At 38.9% G+C, this 21,424-nt stretch overlaps 1 protein-coding gene across 4 annotated transcripts in view; it reads left to right on the forward strand.

The window, feature by feature from the left end:
* The window catches only part of TRAPPC13 (trafficking protein particle complex subunit 13), a 126,505-nt gene that overhangs the window by 82,667 nt on the left and 22,414 nt on the right, over positions 1-21,424 (forward strand). For all 4 annotated transcript variants that reach the window (XM_053701336.1, XM_053701337.1, XM_053701338.1 and 1 more), the window contains 3 exons: positions 17,307-17,440; positions 17,782-17,980; positions 18,696-18,796. In XM_053701336.1, the coding sequence (XP_053557311.1) occupies positions 17,307-17,440; positions 17,782-17,980; positions 18,696-18,796 (434 nt within the window). The remainder of the gene's footprint in view (positions 1-17,306; positions 17,441-17,781; positions 17,981-18,695; positions 18,797-21,424) is intronic.

Here is a 21,424-nt window from a genome sequence, read left to right on the forward strand (position 1 = left end):
AGAATGCTGCTATAGTGAAATACATTAATGCTAGAAGGCAGCTGAAGGTTGCACATATACACAAATATATACTGTAAACAGTTTACATGTTTCTAACCCTATGGGTTTTCTCAGGATGTATAAGCTAGAATGCTGCTATAGTGAAATACATTAATGCTAGAAGGCAGCTGAAGGTTGCACATATACACAAATATATACTGTAAACAGTTTACACGTTTCTAACCCTATGGGTTTTCTCAGGATGTATAAGCTAGAATGCTGCTATAGTGAAATACATTAATGCTAGAAGGCAGCTGAAGGTTGCACATATACACAAATATATACTGTAAACAGTTTACACGTTTCTAACCCTATGGGTTTTCTCAGGATGTATAAGCTAGAATGCTGCTATAGTGAAATACATTAATGCTAGAAGGCAGCTGAAGGTTGCACATATACACAAATATATACTGTAAATAGTTTACACGTCTCTAACCCTATGGGTTTCTCAGGATGTATAAGCTAGAAGGCTTCTAAGCACTGCTGGGTGATGAAAACTAACGGTTACCCAACTGCTAAATCACTTGAAAGTTATGCATGCAGTATATTTTGTAAAAATCTGACCAGAAAATATCATCTGAATGTCTCTACTGGAAAATGAAGATATTTTACCTTAACATTTCCTCAGTAGCCACATCCCATTATAAGTGGACTTTAAGCATCTAATCCGGATGCTTGGGTTGAGACTAAGAAAGGAGAAAGCACCTGGCATGTGCAGGACAGTTTATTTTCCTCCTCAGTTTAAGGAAGTTTAGTCTTGTGAGCTTATGATGAAATCTCATGAGATCACAGTAAAACAAAGTGAAAACTATGCACTGATAATGCTGTTTTTTATATGTTGCAGATGACAGGGAAAATATTATCTAAAGGGTAACTGCTTAATAAGATTTTTATGTAAAATATCTTCCTTTTTTACAGATGTTTATGTGATATTTTATAGTTCGCTTTTTACAGCTACACTGCATCCCGTTCTAGTAATTTAGCATATGGTTAACCTGCCCTTTTAACCATTATATGTTATTTATGTGATCTGTATCTCGATCTTAATAAAGCATTGCTCAAACAATGGCCAACGAAACTCTTAAATTTTACAAAACTATTATGTCATCTTTTGGATGACCCAAATAGTTTAACCCTGCTGCACGACTTGAGAGATCTTAAATGTGACCAAAAAAACGCAAAAAAAGACCAACAAGGCTTTTGATTCCACTGTATACTTAAAAAAGAATAATCTCAATCTGGACATGCAGCTAAACTGAAAACATAACATAATGATATAGCAGAGAGAGGATGGAAGGGGCAGCAATAATTTTCAGCTGTTATTTTGATGAGGGGGGTCAGTCATACTACATTTTGTGCTTATGTTTGTATTTCATATCCATATCGTTCATGTATTGACGTTCTAGTTCTGAATTAAGACACAGTAAATATTTTTTTGCACTTGGTGTTAATCATAGTTCCAGGACCATATATTGGATGCGGCTTGTAGACTTACATCCCATTGATATATCATCTGTGCATCAATATAACTGGATGTATTCACAGTTTAGCTAGTAGTAGCTTGTTTTTTGTCTCCAGATAATACACATCTGATCTCAGCAGCATCAAGGTTCACTGAACCACTCAATACCCAAGAGATCTTTATAGAAACAGCCAACAACCAGACTATAAATAAGACGTAATATCAACTTCTGAAGACTATAGTATAAATGTATGTACAAATTAATATGATCCTGTGCTAGAAACTTAAATAGATTCGTACTGATACATTTGTTAATTTTTTCTTGAATACCTAAAATAGATTTATTTAACACAAGGAATTTAGCTGAAGATGTGGAATTACTGGGGCATATAATTTACATGGCATGAGACCTGGGTTGTGTAGAATGTGGGGCATTTTTGTTGTTCTGGGGACAAGTAGTTGGGGTGATACTGCATTTTAGTGCAGTTCATCTCTATGGAGTACATTAGCATGTCACAATGTTTGCATTACTGTGTGGCAGCCTGACTCCCTACTCTCTTCCTAATAATCACATGGGAAACAACAAACGCAGGCCTAGTTTTGATTGATGTGATAGCGTAAAAAAATCTTCAGACTTTAATGGCGATATATGTTTTTATCACCAGTGTCCACAATTTACCACCTCAATGGAAACTAGGCCACAGTCTGCAAGGCTAGAGGTCTGATTTGGTTAACAGAAAAACTACAATACCATGAGTATGAATCGGGGTCTGATGGGGTATGTGATTGGCAATCTGCTGCATAGACAGGTTTGATGTGGATGAGTGGCTGTAAGGCCAGTGGTTGTCTGAGGAACATCAAGGTCAGGGGTCTGATTTGTTGAAAATTTCCAAGCACAAACAAAAGTCTAATAGGATATGTTCAATGTAGCCGAAGTAGGACAAGCAATCAAAGCGTGCAAAACGCCACTATTATAGGATAACAGCTTTCCCCTTGTTAAGACCAGCGACATTTAAAAAGCGTGTGCCTCAGTGCTTCCCCTCATGCTGCGTGAAAAAATGGCGTTGAAACTGGAGTTCAGTTACCTCTGAATCGGCAACTTCTGTGTGGCTATCCAGGAGCCCTTCTGTCCCTTTCTCTGCAGTGTTATGCTTCCAGCGCCATGATCGGCACTCAGCCAATCCCGTCAACCTTTGATGTGAGAAATCACATGGGAGGGTTCTGGTCAATAGGGTACTTGCCGGCTATTCAGAGGAACCCGGACCGGATCTCTGGCTTATGAAGAACAGGAAAAGCAGTATACAATCCGTCCGTGGTACAAGTAAAAGGGCTTTCTTTTACAAGATACGATGAGTCCACAGATTTCATCCTAGTGGGATATCGCCTCCTGGTCAGCAGGAGGAGGCAAAGAGCACCACAGCAGAGCTGTATATATAGTTCCTCCCTTCCCTCCCACCCCAGTCATTCTCTTTGCCTGTGTTAGTGATAGGAACATTGCTGCAGTGATGTCTTCTACGCTTTCTGATGCGTTATCCAATCTTCCGATATCGCACGGCAAGCGTACAAGAAGGGACACCTATGTGGGCACTTCTGCCACTGATTCCATAGTGGCGATTGCGGATGCACCCTCCAGGGGCTTTGAGTTGGAAAGTACGGAGGTACTCTCTGAGGGTGAACTCTCTGAAGCAGGGAGTGCTTTGCCCTTGACTGATCCTGATGTGGTTGCCTTCAGGTTTAAGCTTGAACAACCTCCGTTTATTACTGAGAGAGGTGTTGGTTACTTTGGATGACTGTGACTCCATCATAGTCCCGCCAGAGAAATTGAGTAAGTTAGACAAATATTTGGAAGTTCCTTCTTACTCAGATGTCTTTCCAGTTCCTAAAAGGACTTCGGAGATTATTGCAATGGAATGGGGAAGACCAGGTATTCCTTTTTCTCCTTCACCTGTATTTTAAAAGATGTATCCTATTGCCGACGCTATTAGGGATTCTTAGCAGACGGTCCCTAAAGTAGAGGGGGCTATTTCTACCCTGGCTAAGCGAACTACTATTCCTATCGAGGATAGTTGTGCCTTTAAAGACCCTATGGATAAGAAGTTATAGGGTCTTCTTAAGAAGGTTTATGTCCACCAGGGATTTCTTTTACAACCGGCGGCCTGCATTGTTACTGTGACCAGTGCGGCTGCTTTCTGGTTTGATGCTCTAGAGGAGTCTCTTAAGACAGAGACTCCCTTGGAAGAGATACAGGATCGAATTAAAGCTCTTAAGTTAGCTAATTTGTTTATTACGGATGCTTCTCTGCAGATTACTAAATTGGCGGCTAAGAGTTCGGGTTTTGCCATCTTAGCACGTCGGGCTTTATGGTTAAAGTCTTGGTCTGCGGATGTGTCGTCCAAGTCTAAGCTTTTGGCTATTCCTTACAAAGGGAAGACGTGGATAAGAGACGTTAAGGATCCCTGGACACTATAAATTGTGTCTCAAGGGTATCAGTTGGAGTTCAAAAATTCCTTCCCCAGAGGAAGGATTCTTCTTTCACGATTGTCTGTAGACCAGATAAAGAGAGAGGCGTTCTTACGATGTGTAAGAGATCTCTCCTCCATGGGAGTAATATGTCCCGTTCCAATACAGGAACAGGGACAAGGGTTTTACTCAAATCTCTTCGTAGTTCCCAAAAAAGAGGGAACTTTCTGACCTATTTTAGACCTCAAAAGTCTAAACAAGTTTCTCAGAGTTCCATCCTTCAAGATGGAAACTATTCGTACCATTCTTCCATTGATTCAGGAGGGTCAATTTATGACTACCGTGGATCTAAAGGATGCATATCTTCATGTTCCTATCCACAGAGATCATCACAAGTTCCTGAGGTTTGCCTTTCTGGACAAACATTTTCAGTTTGTGGCTCTTCCTTTCGGTCTGGCCACGGCACCCAGAATTTTCACAAAAGTTCTGGGGTCTCTGCTGGCGGTTCTAAGGCCGTGGGGCATTGCAGTGGCACCTTATCTGGACGATATTCTGATCCAGGCGTCGTCTTATCAGCTAGCAAAGTCTCATACCGACTCACGGGTGGAAAGTGAATCTGGAAAGTGTTTGCTAGTTCCACAGACAAGGGTTCCTTTCTTGGGAACTCTAATCTATCCATGAAGATCTTTTTGACGGAGGTCAGAAAGTTAAAGATTCTGAGTACATGCATAACCCTTCAGTCCAATCCTCGGCCGTCAGTGGCTCAGTGCATGGAAGCAATTGGATTGATGGTAGCGGCAATGGACATCATTCCGTTTGCTCGTTTTCATCTCAGACCTCTGCAACTGAGCATGCTCAGACAGTGGAATGGAGATTACCCAATTTGTCTCCTCAAATACATCTAGATCAGGAGACTAGGGACTCTCTTCTATGGTGGTTGTCGCTGGACCATCTGTCCCAGGGGACATGCTTCCACAGACCCTCTTGGGTGATAGTGACAACGGACGCCAGCCTGATAGGATGGGGAGCAGTCTGGAACTCCCTGAGGGCTCAGGGTGTATGGTCTCAATCGGAGTCTCTACTTCCCATCAATATCCTAGAGTTGAGAGCAATATTCAATGCACTTCAGGCTTGGCCTCAGTTGGCTTCGGCCAAGTTCATCAGATTCCAGTCGGACAACATTACGACTGTAGCTTACATCAATCATCAGGGAGGAACAAGGAGCTCCTTAGCGATGACAGAAGTAGCCAAGATAATTCAGTGGGCGGAGGCTCACTCTTGTTATCTGTCAGCAATCCACATTCCAGGAGTGGAAAACTGGGAAGCGGATTTTCTGAGCAGACAGACTTTTCATCCGGGGGAATGGGAACTCTATCCGGAGGTATTTGCCAATCTGATTCTCAGATGTGGCAGGCCGGAGTTGGATCTTATGGCATCGTCAGAATGCCAAGCTTCCGAGATACGGGTCCAGGTCCAGGGATCCCCAGGCTGAACTGATAGATGCCTTGGCGGTGCCCTGGTCGTTCAACCTAGCTTATGTGTTCCCTCCATTTGCTCTCCTTCCCTGGGTGATTGCTCGAGTCAAACAGGAAAGGGCTTCGGTGATCCTCATCGCTCCTGCGTGATTTCGCAGGACTTGGTATGCCGATCTGGTGAACATGTCATCTCAGCCTCCGTGGAAGCTTCCTTTGAGGAAAGACCTTCTAATTCAGGGACCCTTCCATCATCCAAATCTAGTTTCTCTGCAGCTAACTACTTGGAGATTGAACGCTTAAATTTTATCTAAGCGAGGGCTCTCTGATGCGGTCATTGATACTTTGATTCAGGCACGTAAGCCTGTTACTAGAAAGATTTACCACAAGATATGGGTAAATATCTTTATTGGTGCGAATCCAAGGGCTACTCATGGAGTAGGGTTAGGATTCCTAGGATTTTGCTAGAAAGCCTGTCACTAGAAAAATCTATCATAAGATATGGCGTAAATATCTTTACTCCATGAGTAACCCTTGGATTCACACCAATAAAGTTAGGATTCCTAGGATTCTGACCTTTCTCCTAGAAGGATTGGAGAAGGGGTTATCAGCAAGTTCCTTAAAGGGACAAATTTCTGCTTTGTTTATTTTGTTACACAAGCGTCTGGCAGATGTTCCAGATGTTCAATCTTTTTGTCAGGCTCTGACTAGAATCAGGCCTGTGTTTAGACCAATTGCTCCTCCTTGGAGTTTGAATTTAGTTCTTAATGTTCTTCAAGGGGTTCAGTTTGAACCTATGCATTCCTTAGATATTAAGTTGTTATCTTGGAAAGTTTTATTTTTGGTTGCTATTTCTTCTGCTCGTAGAGTTTCTGAGCTTTCAACATTACAACCTTATCTTATTTTTCATTCTGGAAGTGGTCCGTGCCTTGAAATTCTACTTACAGGCGACTTACAGGCGACTAAGGATTTTCGTCAATCGTCTTCCTTGTTTGACGTTTTTTCAGGGAAGCGTAGGGGTCAGAAAGCTATGGCTACCTCTCTTTCTTTTTGGCTGAAGAGTATCATCCGTTTTGCATATGAGACTGCTGGACAGCAGCCTCCTGAACAAATTATGGCTCATTCTACTAGGGCTGTGGGTTCCTCATGGGCATTCAAAAAGGATGCTTCTGTTTAACAGATTTGCAAAGCTGCAACCTGGTCGTCTCTTCATACTTTTTCCAAATTCTACAAATTCAATACTTTTGCCTCGTCTGAGGCTGTTTTTGGGAGAAAAGTTCTTCAAGCAGTGGTGCCTTCTGTTTAGGTTCCCTGTCTTGTCCCTCCCGTTTCATCCGTGTCCTATAGCTTTGGTATTGTATCCCACAAGTAAGGATGAAATCCGTGGACTCATCGTATCTTGTAAAAGAAAAGGAAATTTATTCTTACCTGATAAATTTGTTTCTTTTACGATACGATGAGTCCACGGCCCACCCTGTTTTTCTAAGACAGGTTTTTAATTTTGTTAAACTTCAGTCACCTCTGCACCTTGGCTTTTCCTTTCTCTTCCTAACTTCGGTCGAATGACGGGAGAGGGAAGGGAGGAGCTATATATACAGCTCTGCTGTGGTGCTCTTTGCCTCCTCCTGCTGACCAGGAGGCGATATCCCACAAGTAAGGATGAAATCCGTGGACTCATTGTATCGTAAAAGAAACAAATTTATCAGGTAAGAATACATTTCCTTTTTATTGAAGATTCATTAAAAGCATGAAGAGTACATAACATCAAGAATGGAGGTGCTGTGAACAGAAACGGCTTACGCATTTCAGCCGAAGCTGTAGTCATAGCCTAATGTTTACAGTTCACAATACCTATTTAAGAACATATTGCATCTCTCATTGGTTAAATACAAATTAACATACAAACCTCCATTTAAAGTGACATTGTTATGATAATGTGGAGTATATACATCTAACAACACATAATAGGTACAACATACTAAACAGAGTTATCTATCTTACACTAGCCCAAGTAATTTTTCTAGCATATTTTGTTAGCCTATGTTATGTGCTAATATGAAAAAACTCAACACATTCATAAAATTGCATAGTTCATCTGCATATACACTCTGGGTAGATAGTGACTAATGCAATTATGTACATTGCATGATATACAAGTCGCATAATATTTCTTTACTAAATTTATATATTCAATTGTATACCTAAGGATCAAGATAGGGCTGGCAAGTTAGAAAGTTTATTCATACATATATATATATATATATATATATATATATATATATATATATATATATATATATATATATAACATAATTTATGTAAGAACTTACCTGATAAATTCATTTCTTTCATATTAGCAAGAGTCCATGAGCTAGTGATGTATGGGATATACATTCCTACCAGGAGGGGCAAAGTTTCCCAAACCTCAAAATGCCTATAAATACACCCCTCACCACACCCACAAATCAGTTTAACGCATAGCCAAGAAGTGGGGTGATAAGAAAAAAAGTGCGAAAGCATAAAAAATAAGGAATTGGAATAATTGTGCTTTATACAAAAAAATCATAACCACCACAAAAAGGGTGGGCCTCATGGACTCTTGCTAATATGAAAGAAATGAATTTATCAGGTAAGTTCTTACATAAATTATGTTTTCTTTCATGTAATTAGCAAGAGTCCATGAGCTAGTGACATATGGGATAATGAATACCCAAGATGTGGATCTTCCACGCAAGAGTCACTAGAGAGGGAGGGATAAAATAAAGACAGCCAATTCCGCTGAAAAATAATCCACACCCAAGCAAAGTTTAAATCTTATAATGAAAAAAACTGAAAATATAAGCAGAAGAATCAAACTGAAACAGCTGCCTGAAGTACTTTTCTACCAAAAACTGCTTCAGAAGAAGAAAACACATCAGAATGGTAGAATTTAGTAAAAGTATGCAAAGAAGACCAAGTGGCTGCTCTGCAAATCTGATCAACCGAAGCTTCATTCCTAAACGCCCAGGAAGTAGAAACTGACCTAGTAGAATGAGCTGTAATCCTTTGAGGCGGAGTTTTACCCGACTCGACATAAGCATGATGAATCAAAGATTTTAACCAAGATGCCAAAGAACTGGCAGAAGCCTTCTTACCTTTCCTAGAACCGGAAAAGATAACAAATAGACTAGAAGTCTTTCGGAAATCCTTAGTAGCTTCAACATAATATTTCAAAGCTCTAAATACATCCAAAGAATGCAACGACTTTTCCTTAGAATTCTTAGGATTAGGACACAATGAAGGAACCACAATTTCTCTACTAATGTTGTTAGAATTCACAACCTTAGGTAAAAATTTAAAAGAAGTTCGCAACACTGCCTTATCCTGATGAAAAATCAGAAAAGGAGACTCACAAGAAAGAGCAGATAATTCAGAGACTTTTCTAGCAGAAGAGATGGCCAAAAGAAACAAAACTTTCCAAGAAAGTAATTTAATGTCTAGCGAATGCATAGGTTCAAACGGAGGAGCTTGAAGAGCCCCCAGAACCAAATTCAAACTCCAAGGAGGAGAAATTGACTTAATAACAGGTTTTATACGAACCAAAGCTTGTACAAAACAATGAATATCAGGAAGACTAGCAATCTTTCTGTGAAAAAGAACAGAAAGAGCAGAGATTTGTCCTTTCAAGGAACTTTCAGACAAACCTTTATCCAAACCATCCTGAAGAAACTGTAAAATTCTAGGAATTCTAAAAGAATGCCAAGAAAAATGAGAAAAACACCAAGAAATGTAAATCTTCCAGACTCGATAATATATCTTCCTAGATACATATTTACGAGCCTGTAACATAGTATTAATCACAGAGTCAGAGAAACCTCTATGACTGAGAATCAAGCGTTCAATCTCCATACCTTCAAATTTAAGGATTTGAGATCCTGATGGAAAAAAGGACCTTGCGATAGAAGGTCTGGTCTTAACGGAAGAGTCCACGGTTGGCAAGTGGCCATCCGGACAAGATCCGCATACCAAAACCTTTGAGGCCATGCTGGAGCCACCAGCAGAACAAACGAGCACTCCTTTAGAATCTTGGAAATCACTCTTGGAAGAAGAACTAGAGGCGGAAAGATATAGGCAGGATGATACTTCCAAGGAAGTGACAATGCATCCACTGCCTCCGCCTGAGGATCCCTGGATCTGGACAGATACCTGGGAAGCTTCTTGTTTAGATGAGAAGCCATCAGATCTATTTCTGGAAGTCCCCACATTTGAACAATCTGAAGAAATACCTCTGGGTGAAGAGACCATTCGCCCGGATGTAACGTTTGGCAACTGAGATAATCCGCTTCCCAATTGTCTATACCTGGGATACGAACCGCAGAAATTAGACAGGAACTGGATTCCGCCCATACCAGTATTCGAGATACTTCTCTCATAGCCAGAGGACTGTGAGTCCCTCCTTGATGATTGACATATGCCACGGTTGTGACATTGTCCGTCTGAAAACAAATGAACGACTCTCTCTTTAGAAGAGGCCATGACTGAAGAGCTCTGAAAATTGCACGGAGTTCCAAAATGTTGATTGGTAATCTCACCTCCTGAGATTCCCAAACCCCTTGTGCTGTCAGAGACCCCCAAACAGCTCCCCAACCTGTCAGACTTGCATCTGTTGAAATCACAGTCCAGGTCGGAAGAACAAAAGAAGCCCCCTGAACTAAACGATGGTGGTCTGTCCACCACGTCAGAGAGCGTCGTACAATCGGTTTTAAAGATATTAATTTAGATATCTTTGTATAATCCCTGCACCACTGGTTCAGCATACAGAGCTGAAGAGGTCGCATGTGAAAACGAGCAAAGGGGATCGCGTCCGATGCAGCAGTCATAAGACCTAGAATTTCCATGCATAAGGCTACCGAAGGGAATGATTGAGACTGAAGGTTTCGACAAGCTGAAACCAATTTTAGACGTCTCTTGTCTGTCAGAGACAGAGTCATGGACACTGAATCTATCTGGAAACCTAAAAAGGTTACCCTTGTCTGAGGAATCAATGAACTTTTTGGTAAATTGATCCTCCAACCATGTTCTCGAAGAAACAATACAAGTCGATTCGTATGAGATTCTGCTAAATGTGAAGACTGAGCAAGTACCAAGATATCGTCCAAATAAGGAAATACCACAATACCCTGTTCTCTGATTACAGACATAAGGGCACCGAGAACCTTTGTAAAAATCCTTGGAGCTGTTGCTAGGCCAAACGGCAGAGCCACAATTTGGTAATGCTTGTCTAGGAAAGAGAATCTCAGAAACTGATAGTGATCTGGATGAATCGGAATATGCAGATATGCATCCTGTAAATCTATTGTGGACATATAATGCCCTTGCTGAACAAAAGGCAGAATAGTCCTTATAGTTACCATTTTGAATGTTGGTATCCTTACATAATGATTCAATATTTTTAAATCCAGAACTGGTCTGAAGGAATTCTCCTTCTTTGGTACAATGAAGAGATTTGAGTAAAACCCCAGCCCCTGTTCCAGAACTGGAACTGGCATGATTACTCCAGCCAACTCTAGATCTGAAACACATTTCAGAAATGCTTGAGCCTTCACTGGATTTACTGGGACACGGGAAAGAAAAAATCTTCTTGCAGGAGGCCTTATCTTGAAGCCTATTCTGTACCCTTGTGAAACAATGTTCTGAATCCAAAGATTGTGAATCGAATTGATCCAAATTTCTTTGAAAAATCATAATCTGCCCCCTACCAGCTGGGCTGGAATGAGGGCCGCACCTTCATGTTGACTTTGGAGCTGGCTTAGGCTTTCTAAAAGGCTTGGATTTATTCCAGACTGGAGATGGTTTCCAAACTGATACCGCTCCTGTAGGGGAAGGATCAGGCTTTTGTTCCTTATTGTGACGAAAGGAACGAAAACGATTAGTAGACCTAAATTTACTTTTAGATTTTTTATCCTGTGGTAAAAAAGTTCCTTACCCCCCAAGTAACAGTTGAAATAATAGAATCCAACTGTGAACCAAATAATTTATTACCCTGGAAAGAAAGGGAAAGCAAAGTTGACTTAGAAGACATATCGGCATTCCAAGTTTTAAGCCATAAAGCTCTTCTAGCTAAAATAGCTAGAGACATATACCTGACATCAACCCTAATGATATCAAAGATGGCATCACAAATAAAATTATTAGCATGTTGAAGAAGATTAACAATGCTATGAGAATTATGATCTGTTACTTGTTGCGCTAAAGCTTCCAACCAAAAAGTTGAAGCTGCAGCAACATCCGCTAAAGATATAGCAGGTCTAAGAAGATTACCTGAACATAAGTAAGCTTTTCTTAGAAAGGATTCAATTTTCCTATCTAAAGGATCCTTAAAGGAAGTACTATCTGCCGTAGGAATAGTATTACGTTTAGCAAGAGTAGAGATAGCCCCATCAACCTTAGGGATTTTGTCCCAAAACTCTAATCTGTCAGATGGCACAGGATATAATTGCTTAAAACGTTTAGAAGGAGTAAATGAATTACCCAAATTATTCCATTCCCTGGAAATTACTTCAGAAATAGCATCAGGGACAGGAAAAACTTCTGGAATAACTACAGAAGATTTAAAAACCTTATTTAAACGTTTAGATTTAGTATCAATAGGACCAGATTCCTCTATTTCTAATGCAATTAAGACTTCTTTAAGTAAAGAACGAATAAATTCCATTTTTAATAAATATGAAGATTTATCAGCATCAACCTCTGAAACAGAATCCTCTGAACCAGAGGAATCATTTTCAGAATCAGAATGATGATGTTCATTTAAAAATTCATCTGAAAAATGAGAAGTTTTAAAAGACCTTTTACGTTTACTAGAAGGAGGAATAACAGACATAGCCTTCTTAATGGATTTAGAAACAAAATCTCTTATATTAACAGGAACACTCTGAGTATTAGATGTTGATGGAACAGCAACAGGTAATGTAACATTACTAAAGGAAATATTATCTGCATTAACAAGTTTGTCATGACATTCATTACAAACAACAGCTGGAGGAACAGATACCACATGTTTACAGCAAATACACTTAACTTTGGTAGATCCAGCATCAGGCAGCGATTTTCCAGAAGTATCTTCTGATTCAGGGTCAATCTGAGACATCTTGCAATATGTAATAGAAAAAACAACATATAAAGCAAAATTGATCAAATTCCTTAAATGACAGTTTCAGGAATGGGAAAAAATGCCAGTGAACAAGCTTCTAGCAACCAGAAGCAAATAAACAATGAGACTTAAATAATGTGGAGACAATAATGACGCCCATATTTTTTAGCGCCAAAAAAGACGCCCACATTATTTGGCGCCTAAATGCTTTTAGCGCCAAAATTGACGCCACATCCGGTAACGCCGACACTTTTGGCGCAAAAAAACGTCAAAAAATGACGCAACTTCCGGTGACAAGTATGACGCCGGAAATAACAAAGAAAGTTTTTTGCGCCAAAAAAGTCCGCGCCAAGAATGAAAAATGAAGCATTTTCAGCCCCCGCGAGCCTAACAGCCCACAGGGAAAAAAAGTCAAATTTTAAGGTAAGAAAAAATTGATTATTCAAATGCATTATCCCAAATAATGAAACTGGCTGTCTGAAATAAGGAATATTGAACATCCTGAATCAAGGCAAATAAATGTTTAAACACAAATATTTAGAACTTTATATAAAAGTGCCCAACCATAGCTTAGAGTGTCACAAAAATAAGACTTACTTACCCCAGGACACTCATCTACATGTAGTAGAAAGCCAAACCAGTACTGAAACGAGAATCAGTAGAGGTAATGGTATATATAAGAGTATATCGTCGATCTGAAAAGGGAGGTAAGAGATGAATCACTACGACCGATAACAGAGAACCTATGAAATAGACCCCGTAGAAGGAGATCATTGAATTCAAGTAGGCAATACTCTCTTCACATCCCTCTGACATTCACTGCACGCTGAGAGGAAAACCGGGCTCCAACCTGCTGCGGAGCGCATATAAACGTAGAATCTAGCACAAACTTACTTCACCCCCTCCATGGGAGGCAAAGTTTGTAAAACTGATTTGTGGGTGTGGTGAGGGGTGTATTTATAGGCATTTTGAGGTTTGGGAAACTTTGCCCCTCCTGGTAGGAATGTATATCCCATACGTCACTAGCTCATGGACTCTTGCTAATTACATGAAAGAAATATATATATATATATATATATATATATATATATACAGTAGGGGGGAGGCAGTATAGGTATCAAGAAAACTGGCTCAAGCTATTGCGGGGGGAGGCAGGATTGCAGATCATTGCCAATAATTAATCAGATCATACTCGGAGTTCAACCCTAATGGGACTCGAGTTTTCAATTTGAATATCTAGTACATCTCCTGTCTCCACAGAAGCTTGAGTCTGTCTCCCCCTTTTGGTACTGTAACCTTTTCAATTATTTGCCAGAAAAAAGTGTCAACTCTGCTATCATGTTTCAATACAAAATGTTGTACCAAAGGCGTTTTTGCCTTACCCATATTGATAGTGGAGAGATGCTCCCTTATCCTAGAGTTGACATCTTGTGTTGTTAGGCCAACATACTTTAAAGAACATGATTTGCAGGTAATAAGATAAATGACATGGTCACATGTACAATTAACGCAATTGGTAATTGGAAAGGTTTCTTGGGTCACACAGGATGTAAAGGAATTAGTAAATTCCACAAATTCACAAGGTCTGCAGCGTGACCTTCCACATCTAAACATACCCTTATGCATTAACCACAATGAAGTTATTTTACTGGTACTACTCTTGCAAAGCTGTGAAGGAGCAACATAATTGGCTATTATCTTTGCCTTTCTATTGGAGCATCTAATACCCCTACCAACCACTGGAACCAGCAGGTCATCTGCTGCCAAAAGGTCAAAGTGTTTACGTATTATTTTGCAGATACGATCATACTTGTTACTATAATTGGTAACAGAAGATACTCTCTCAAATGTTTTATTAGCTGTTACTCTATATCCAAGGAGCTCAGATCTATCCACCTTATCCACTTCACGTTTGGCTCTTCTAATAACTGAATCTCTATATCCAGAGCAATTTCCCTTTCAATTTTCTAGAACTGACCCTTTGCTACTGCATAAGCCACCTGTGGGGGATGACAACTGTTTGACCTTAAAAGGGTGTTCCCTGAAATAAGTTTATGATACACTCTAGTGTTAGCTCATCTACTTACTTGAAATCTCAGGCCCAAATCATTACTGTTTATCTCATCAATAAAAAGTCTTGCTCTGTCTAAACCCCCTGTTCCAAATGTCACTTCCAATACATATTTTTGAAAATCAATAGAGTAGTAAAGTATAGTGACCCAAAAAATGTTTCAATGCCATTATGCCCAAATCATGCTGGATAGTTTTTTAACCAAAAGTTGTAATATTTAACCATAGTGAAAGGTGCTCAAAAAGAGAGCCTATACCACTCACTATCGGTCTTCCCTGCCCATATTTTACCACTTGCCAAAGGTCCATAATTTCCCTTACCAACAAACAGGGAAGACCCATAGTGAGTGGTATAGGCTCTCTTTTTAAGCGCCTTTCACTATGGTTGGACGTATATTTTTTTTAGTAAACTACCCAGTATTTTGCGTGACACAAACATTTTCTAAATATTGTTAATGACTTTGAATGGGGATTGATGTGTGTGCTTTATACTCATCTATCCAGCATGATTTGGGTATAAAGGCATTGAAAACATTTTTTGGGTCACTATACTGACTACTCTATTGATTTTCAAAAATATGTATTGCAAGTGACACTTTTTCTGTTGACCCATAATTACTTTGACTTTGAGGGAGACATTTATCTCCAGAGATGTGGGACTGCGATGGGGGCTACCTTTGCCCCCTCCTACGCGAACCTTTTTATGGGTTGGTGGGAGGAGTCCTAAATCTTTGGAGATACAAACCCCTTCAGGTCAAATATCCTAGTCAATAGAAGATTCATAGACAACCTGCTTCTTATTTGGAATGGGGGTTTAGACAGAGCAAGACTTTTTATTGATTAGATAAACAGTAATAATTTGGGTCTGAGATTTACGTTTGAGTTTCGCAAAGAGTCTATTAACTATCTAGATTTGACTATCTAGATTTGGGTGAAGTAGGTAGATGAGTTAACACTAGAGTGTATAGTAAACTTATTTCAGGGAACACCCTTTGAAGGGCAAACAGTTGTCATCCCGTGGCTTTTGCAGTAGCAATGGGTCAGTTCTCTAGAGTGAAGAGAAAATGTTTTGGAATAGATTCTTTCAATGAGGAAGCTCTAGGTCTGAGTAATAGACTAAAAGAAAGGGGATATAGAGATTCAGTTATTAGGAGAGCCAAACGTGAAGTGGATAAGGTGGATAGATCTGAGCTCCTTGGAGATAGAGTAACAACTAAGAAATCATTTGAGGGAGTATCTTTTGTTACCAATTAGTAACCAGTACGATCATATTTGCAAAATTATACGTAAACACTTTGCCCTTTTGGCAGCAGATGACCTGCTGGTTCCAGTGGTTGGTAGGGGTATTAGATGCTCCTAGAGAAAGGCAAAGACAATAGCCAATTATGTGGCTCCTTCACAGCTTTGCAAGAGTAGTACCAGTAATAGAACTTCATCGTGGTTAATGCATAAGGGTATGTTTAGATGTGGAAGGTCACGCTGCAGACCTTGTGAATTTGTGGAACTTACTAATTCTCTGGGGAGACAGGAGATGTACTGGATATTCAAATAGAAAACTCGAGTCCCATTAGGGTTGAACTCTGAGCATGAGCTGATTGATTATTGGCAATGATCTGCATTCCTGCCTCCCCCACAATATATATGGGCATAAACTTTCTAACTTGCCAGCCCTTTCTTGTTCTTTGGGTATACAAGTAAATAAATAAATATATACATTTAATAAATAAATAATATATGACTTGCATTAGTCACTATCTACCCAGAGTCTATAAAGTGTATAAGCAGGTGAACTATGTAACTTTATGAACGTGTTGTGTTTTTTCATATTAGCACATAACATAGGATAACATAATATTTTAGCAAAATTACTTGTTCTAGTGTAGATAGATATCTTTGTTTAGTATGTTGCACCTATTATGTGTTGTTAGATGTATATACTCTACATTATCATAACAATGTCACTTTAAATGGAGGTTTGTATGTTAATTTGTATTTAACCAATGAGAGATGCACTATGTTCTTAAATAGGTATTGTGAACTGGAAACATTAGGCTATGACTACGGCTTCAGCTGAAACGCATAAGCCGTTTCTTTTCACAGCACCTCCGTTCTTGATGTGATGTACTCTTCATGCTTTTAATGAATCTTCAATAAAAGCCCTTTTACTTGTACCATGGACAGATCGTATACTGCTTTTCTTTGCTGTTGAAAATTTCCACACACCTCTAAAAGTCTGTACACTGATTATCTTCTAATTAACTATTTTTTTTCTATGTGAATCTTGGACTGTGTTTTAAACTTTGCAGACATTTGGAAGCACAGATTTATTCATGTGGTTCTTTCATAGTTATGTTTTTTATGTTCATGTGTCATACAGAGTAAGTCATACATACGTATGCTCATCTTCTTTTCACTCAGTGATAAACTTACATTATGAAGTGTTATTAAACACAACAAAGGTAAACTATCCCACAACCATTGTTCACTAACTTATACCATTTAACTAACCTTGCTCCTAATTCTTAAGTTTGGGATGCCGTTGGAACGTCCATTAATTCTGATAACTTTGATTTCCAGGCATGAAACTAATCACATTCAATAATAATCTGCATTGTTCCCATCTTCTGTCGCATCAGATGGCTCTATTAACTCACTGTCTTGGTTTTTACAGACAGATGAAGTATTTTTGGAAGCTCAGATCCAGAACATCACCACCACCCCAATGTTTATGGAAAAGGTTTCTTTGGAACCATCTATCATGTACAATGTGTCTGAACTAAACACTGTGTATAACAATGGTGAAGGGTAAGGGTCTCCCAGTAACATTTGTTTATGATATATTAGACCTATATTAGATAAATGTAAACATGCTTATGTGTCCTTGGTCCATAACTTTTTATATTTATATATATATATATATATATTAATCTGGATATATACATGTACAAAAACCTTGCCTTGCTCATAAAAAAACTAGAATGTAGCTGTGTCCTCCGTTTTCTATCTGGCTTCTAAGATTGATATTAATTTGACGACGCCTACCTACAATAAATTGTTGTGCAGTGTTTTTTAGCCTTGCCTGTAAACCAAGGGGTTAATGCTTGCGGTTATATTAAAGACTGACCAGAACCCTGTCTGTATTCCAGATCATCTACATTTGGAACAAAGACGTATTTGCAACCTATGGACACAAGGCAGTACCTTTACTGCTTAAAGCCTAAGCCAGAATTTGCTGAGAAAGCTGGAGTCATCAAAGGGGTCACAGTAATTGGAAAACTAGACATAGTGTGGAAAACCAACTTAGGGGAAAGAGGAAGACTACAGACAAGCCAGCTACAAAGAATGGTACTTTTTGTAGTCATATACAGTGTACTTAAAGGGACATTAAAGTCAAAATTAAATTTCATGATTCAGAGCATGCAATTTTTAACAACTTTTTATTTACTTCTATTATATAATTTGCTTTGTTCTCTTGGTATCCTTTGTTGAAAAACATACCTAGGCCAGCTCTGAGGCAGCTGTCTACTGATTGGTGGCTCACCCTATGTGTTCAGCTGGTTCCCAGCAATAGATTGTTGCTCCCTCAGCAAAGAATACAAAGAGAATTAAGCAAATTTGATGATCGAGAAAGATGCCCCATAGAGTGCCAACCTGATAACTCCATTTTAGTATCTGTAGGTAAAATATAGTTAAAATTAAATAAATCTTAAAAGAAGGGAGTAAAAAAAATCCCTAAATGTTTTCTTTTACCCAAAATTAAGAAGTTGGTTTTGTGAAATATTCTTTAAGGTATGTATTAGGATTTATATTTATAACTGATTCACTCATATTAATTGTAAAATTGGACCAAGAGTTATATTTGTCGAGTATATCTAAGAGATGGGATAGAGATTAAAGGTAAAGTTAGGGTAAAAATGATACCATCTGTAAACAATAACATTCTATGTTGTGTTTGCCCAATCTGTATACCCCTCACAGCCATTGAACTCCTGACTCAAATTTTAATTTTTATGTAAAAAAAATATCTTTTCTTTCTTGTTGTTTTTTTGTTTTTTTTTAGGCTCCAGGTTATGGAGATGTGAGACTTTCTCTGGAGACCATCCCTGACACAGTCAATTTGGAGGAACCATTTGATATCACCTGTAAAATTACCAACTGCAGGTAAACTATAGTTGTCTTAGAAAAGACATTTTGGAAAGAGTTCCAAAGACAGTAATGCCTAAATAGCACTCTATGCCCAGACTATTGCAAGGCTGGAACTAAGTTTAAAACATTAACTTTTATTGAATTTCACAACAAAGCTAAAAAATGGGAAGTAACATTAAAAAGGTAGAGAGAAATTGATATAGTTATACTCAAATGTTATCTCTTGGTTATTATATCAATGCCTTGATTATGTATATTTTCGTGGAAGAGATTAACTTTGACAACTTATGTTAATTTCTACAAGTGGTTCTGATTACCACTATTAGTAAAGTAGAAGTAAAGTTGAATGTTCACTTAATATGATTCCACACTAAATATGTGTATATAGTGGTTGTAGGGAACAATATAGTTTCCTAGTGAATCACGAGGCTATCTGTTATGGTATTGATCCCACTATAATGCACTGCTATGTTGGCAGTTATTGATATAGGTCTGAGCACAATATATAGAGATTAGAGGATTAGTAGCAAAGGTGGATGTTAGTGTCTATAATCAACTGAAATTGTATAATAAAGTATTCTCTGCATAGCAGTTATATTACATTCGTGGTTTCAGTTGAATTTTATTTCTGGGTGTAAGTGCATCCACTTTTTGAATAGGACCTATCTCTAGTGGTACTTCTATATTCTATTATAGTGCTTGTCTTGTTCGTGCCGTATAATTGTAATATTCTCAGTCAGTTTTCTAATGTCGGTGTGTAACTGAGTTATCAAGCTTTCAGTAGTGGTAACTATGTTTTAAGAGCAATTGTGTTACTAATACTAGATACAAAATGTATTAATAAGTGCTTAATGTTACCACTTATAATGGCTACTCTGTTTTCTATTTATACCACATCGCCAATGATCTCCACAATATTATATTGGGCTAGGTAAATACAGAGAATGTGTGCCAAGCATTTGATGATCTCCACAATATTTATGTTACACTAGGTCGACACAAATTGTATGTGTTCGTGGTTATCGCTTGGATACACTGATGATTCTTGTCTGTTAACCCCTGCCTGTATATCTCTAATGGATGCTTATAGCGCTAAGTATCTACTGACTTGCTGACAAATAAATTGCACTGAGCGAGATTGCTTGTAATGCTGAATAACTGCTAACTAGACAACAGAATAAGTTTTTTTTTTGGAGACGCCCGGAAGAGGAGGAGACTGGACGCAACTCTGGTAGCTCCTCACAGCCCTGCGAGCTCCTGTTAGGCGGAGGATTCGCGCCTTACCTTTGGTTCCTGGGAGAATGCAGTTGGGCAGAGAATGCTCAAGGGCTCACAAGTGAACAATATTCGCACTTGGCACTAAAAAGGACCAAGGGAACGCTGCAGAAGCCGACATTTGCGGAGTAAAACCAGACACATCCTCAGGTAATTAGGCTGTCTCTCCCTCCCACCGATGCTGCGTGAGGGAGATTGACAGCCGGACTTCTCCTATTACTCACCACCCTCAGGCTTGCAGTGGAGCGACATCTGCTGATCTTGATTTTTTTCATCTACCACTTGCTGCTCTCACAGAGGACGAGTACACTTGGAGAGTAAAAGTTACTTCATACGCTGCACTAGTGGGTTATTGCTTTGATCCCCTGGAGGATAAGGAAACAGCTGATAGCAACCCACAGAAACAATCGGCAGCCTAGAGATCAACACTGGTAAGATAAAATGTAAAAACTTTCTCTCTATGTATGATATCCAAGGCTGGATGGGCACAAAACCGAGTCTCAGACTTCTGGACTGACTCTATACTTCTAGCTGGAAATCAACTAACTGAATCTTGCCCTTTCACTGGCTAAATGGCTTAACAACGCTTAACGCTTTTCTTTTCTGTACTTGTGCTTTTGAAGGGATATCTACTGACAGTGGGCTTTCTAGTGCTGGACTGCCTCCCTACTTGCAACGCTGCGCTAACACTTTCTGCTTTGCATCCGTTTACCCTGCTAAATAATTTCTACCCTCTCTTTGCCTTACTGCTTCCTTGCCGGCTACATTGTTATATTATAAGCGGCTATAGAAAGACAAAATAGCCTGGTCGAATTAAACAAAGAACACAGAGTAATCTGAACAATCCTAAAACCAAGGTTTGGAACTGGGTCTAGCTTCACACCTCTAGTACTATATTATTTATACTACGCTTGTTGCTAGACTAAGTGACTAAACATTGCTCAAAGTTTTTTTTCTTGACTGATGCTTGGAAGGATCAACTACTGAGAAAGGGCTTTAACTTTGGACTTTTATTTTATATCTAATAATGCATTAATTTTGCCCTGCTCTTTGTTCTCTCTTGCCTATACTTTTCTGCTTGTTATACTATACCTAACTGCATAGAGATAAGTAGTTTGACTAAGTTAAACAACGAATTTAAATTTAAATTACCTGTGGTTAACTGAATTTACTCTTTTTTGTTATCTATGTTTTCTTACACCTTTACTAGCTTAAATAAGGGGTTGCGGATTGATACTTAATATAAAAGGTGTCCTGCGGCAATTTGCTGCTGTCATAAGAACAAGTGTGACTGATAATAGTATTGTTGCTAAATTGTTTATCTGTATAGTGCCGCCAATATTTGGGATTAGTGTACTACTGTTACAG

The sequence above is a fragment of the Bombina bombina genome, chromosome 2 (assembly GCF_027579735.1).
Source record: "Bombina bombina isolate aBomBom1 chromosome 2, aBomBom1.pri, whole genome shotgun sequence".
NCBI classification, from domain to species: Eukaryota; Metazoa; Chordata; class Amphibia; order Anura; family Bombinatoridae; genus Bombina; species Bombina bombina.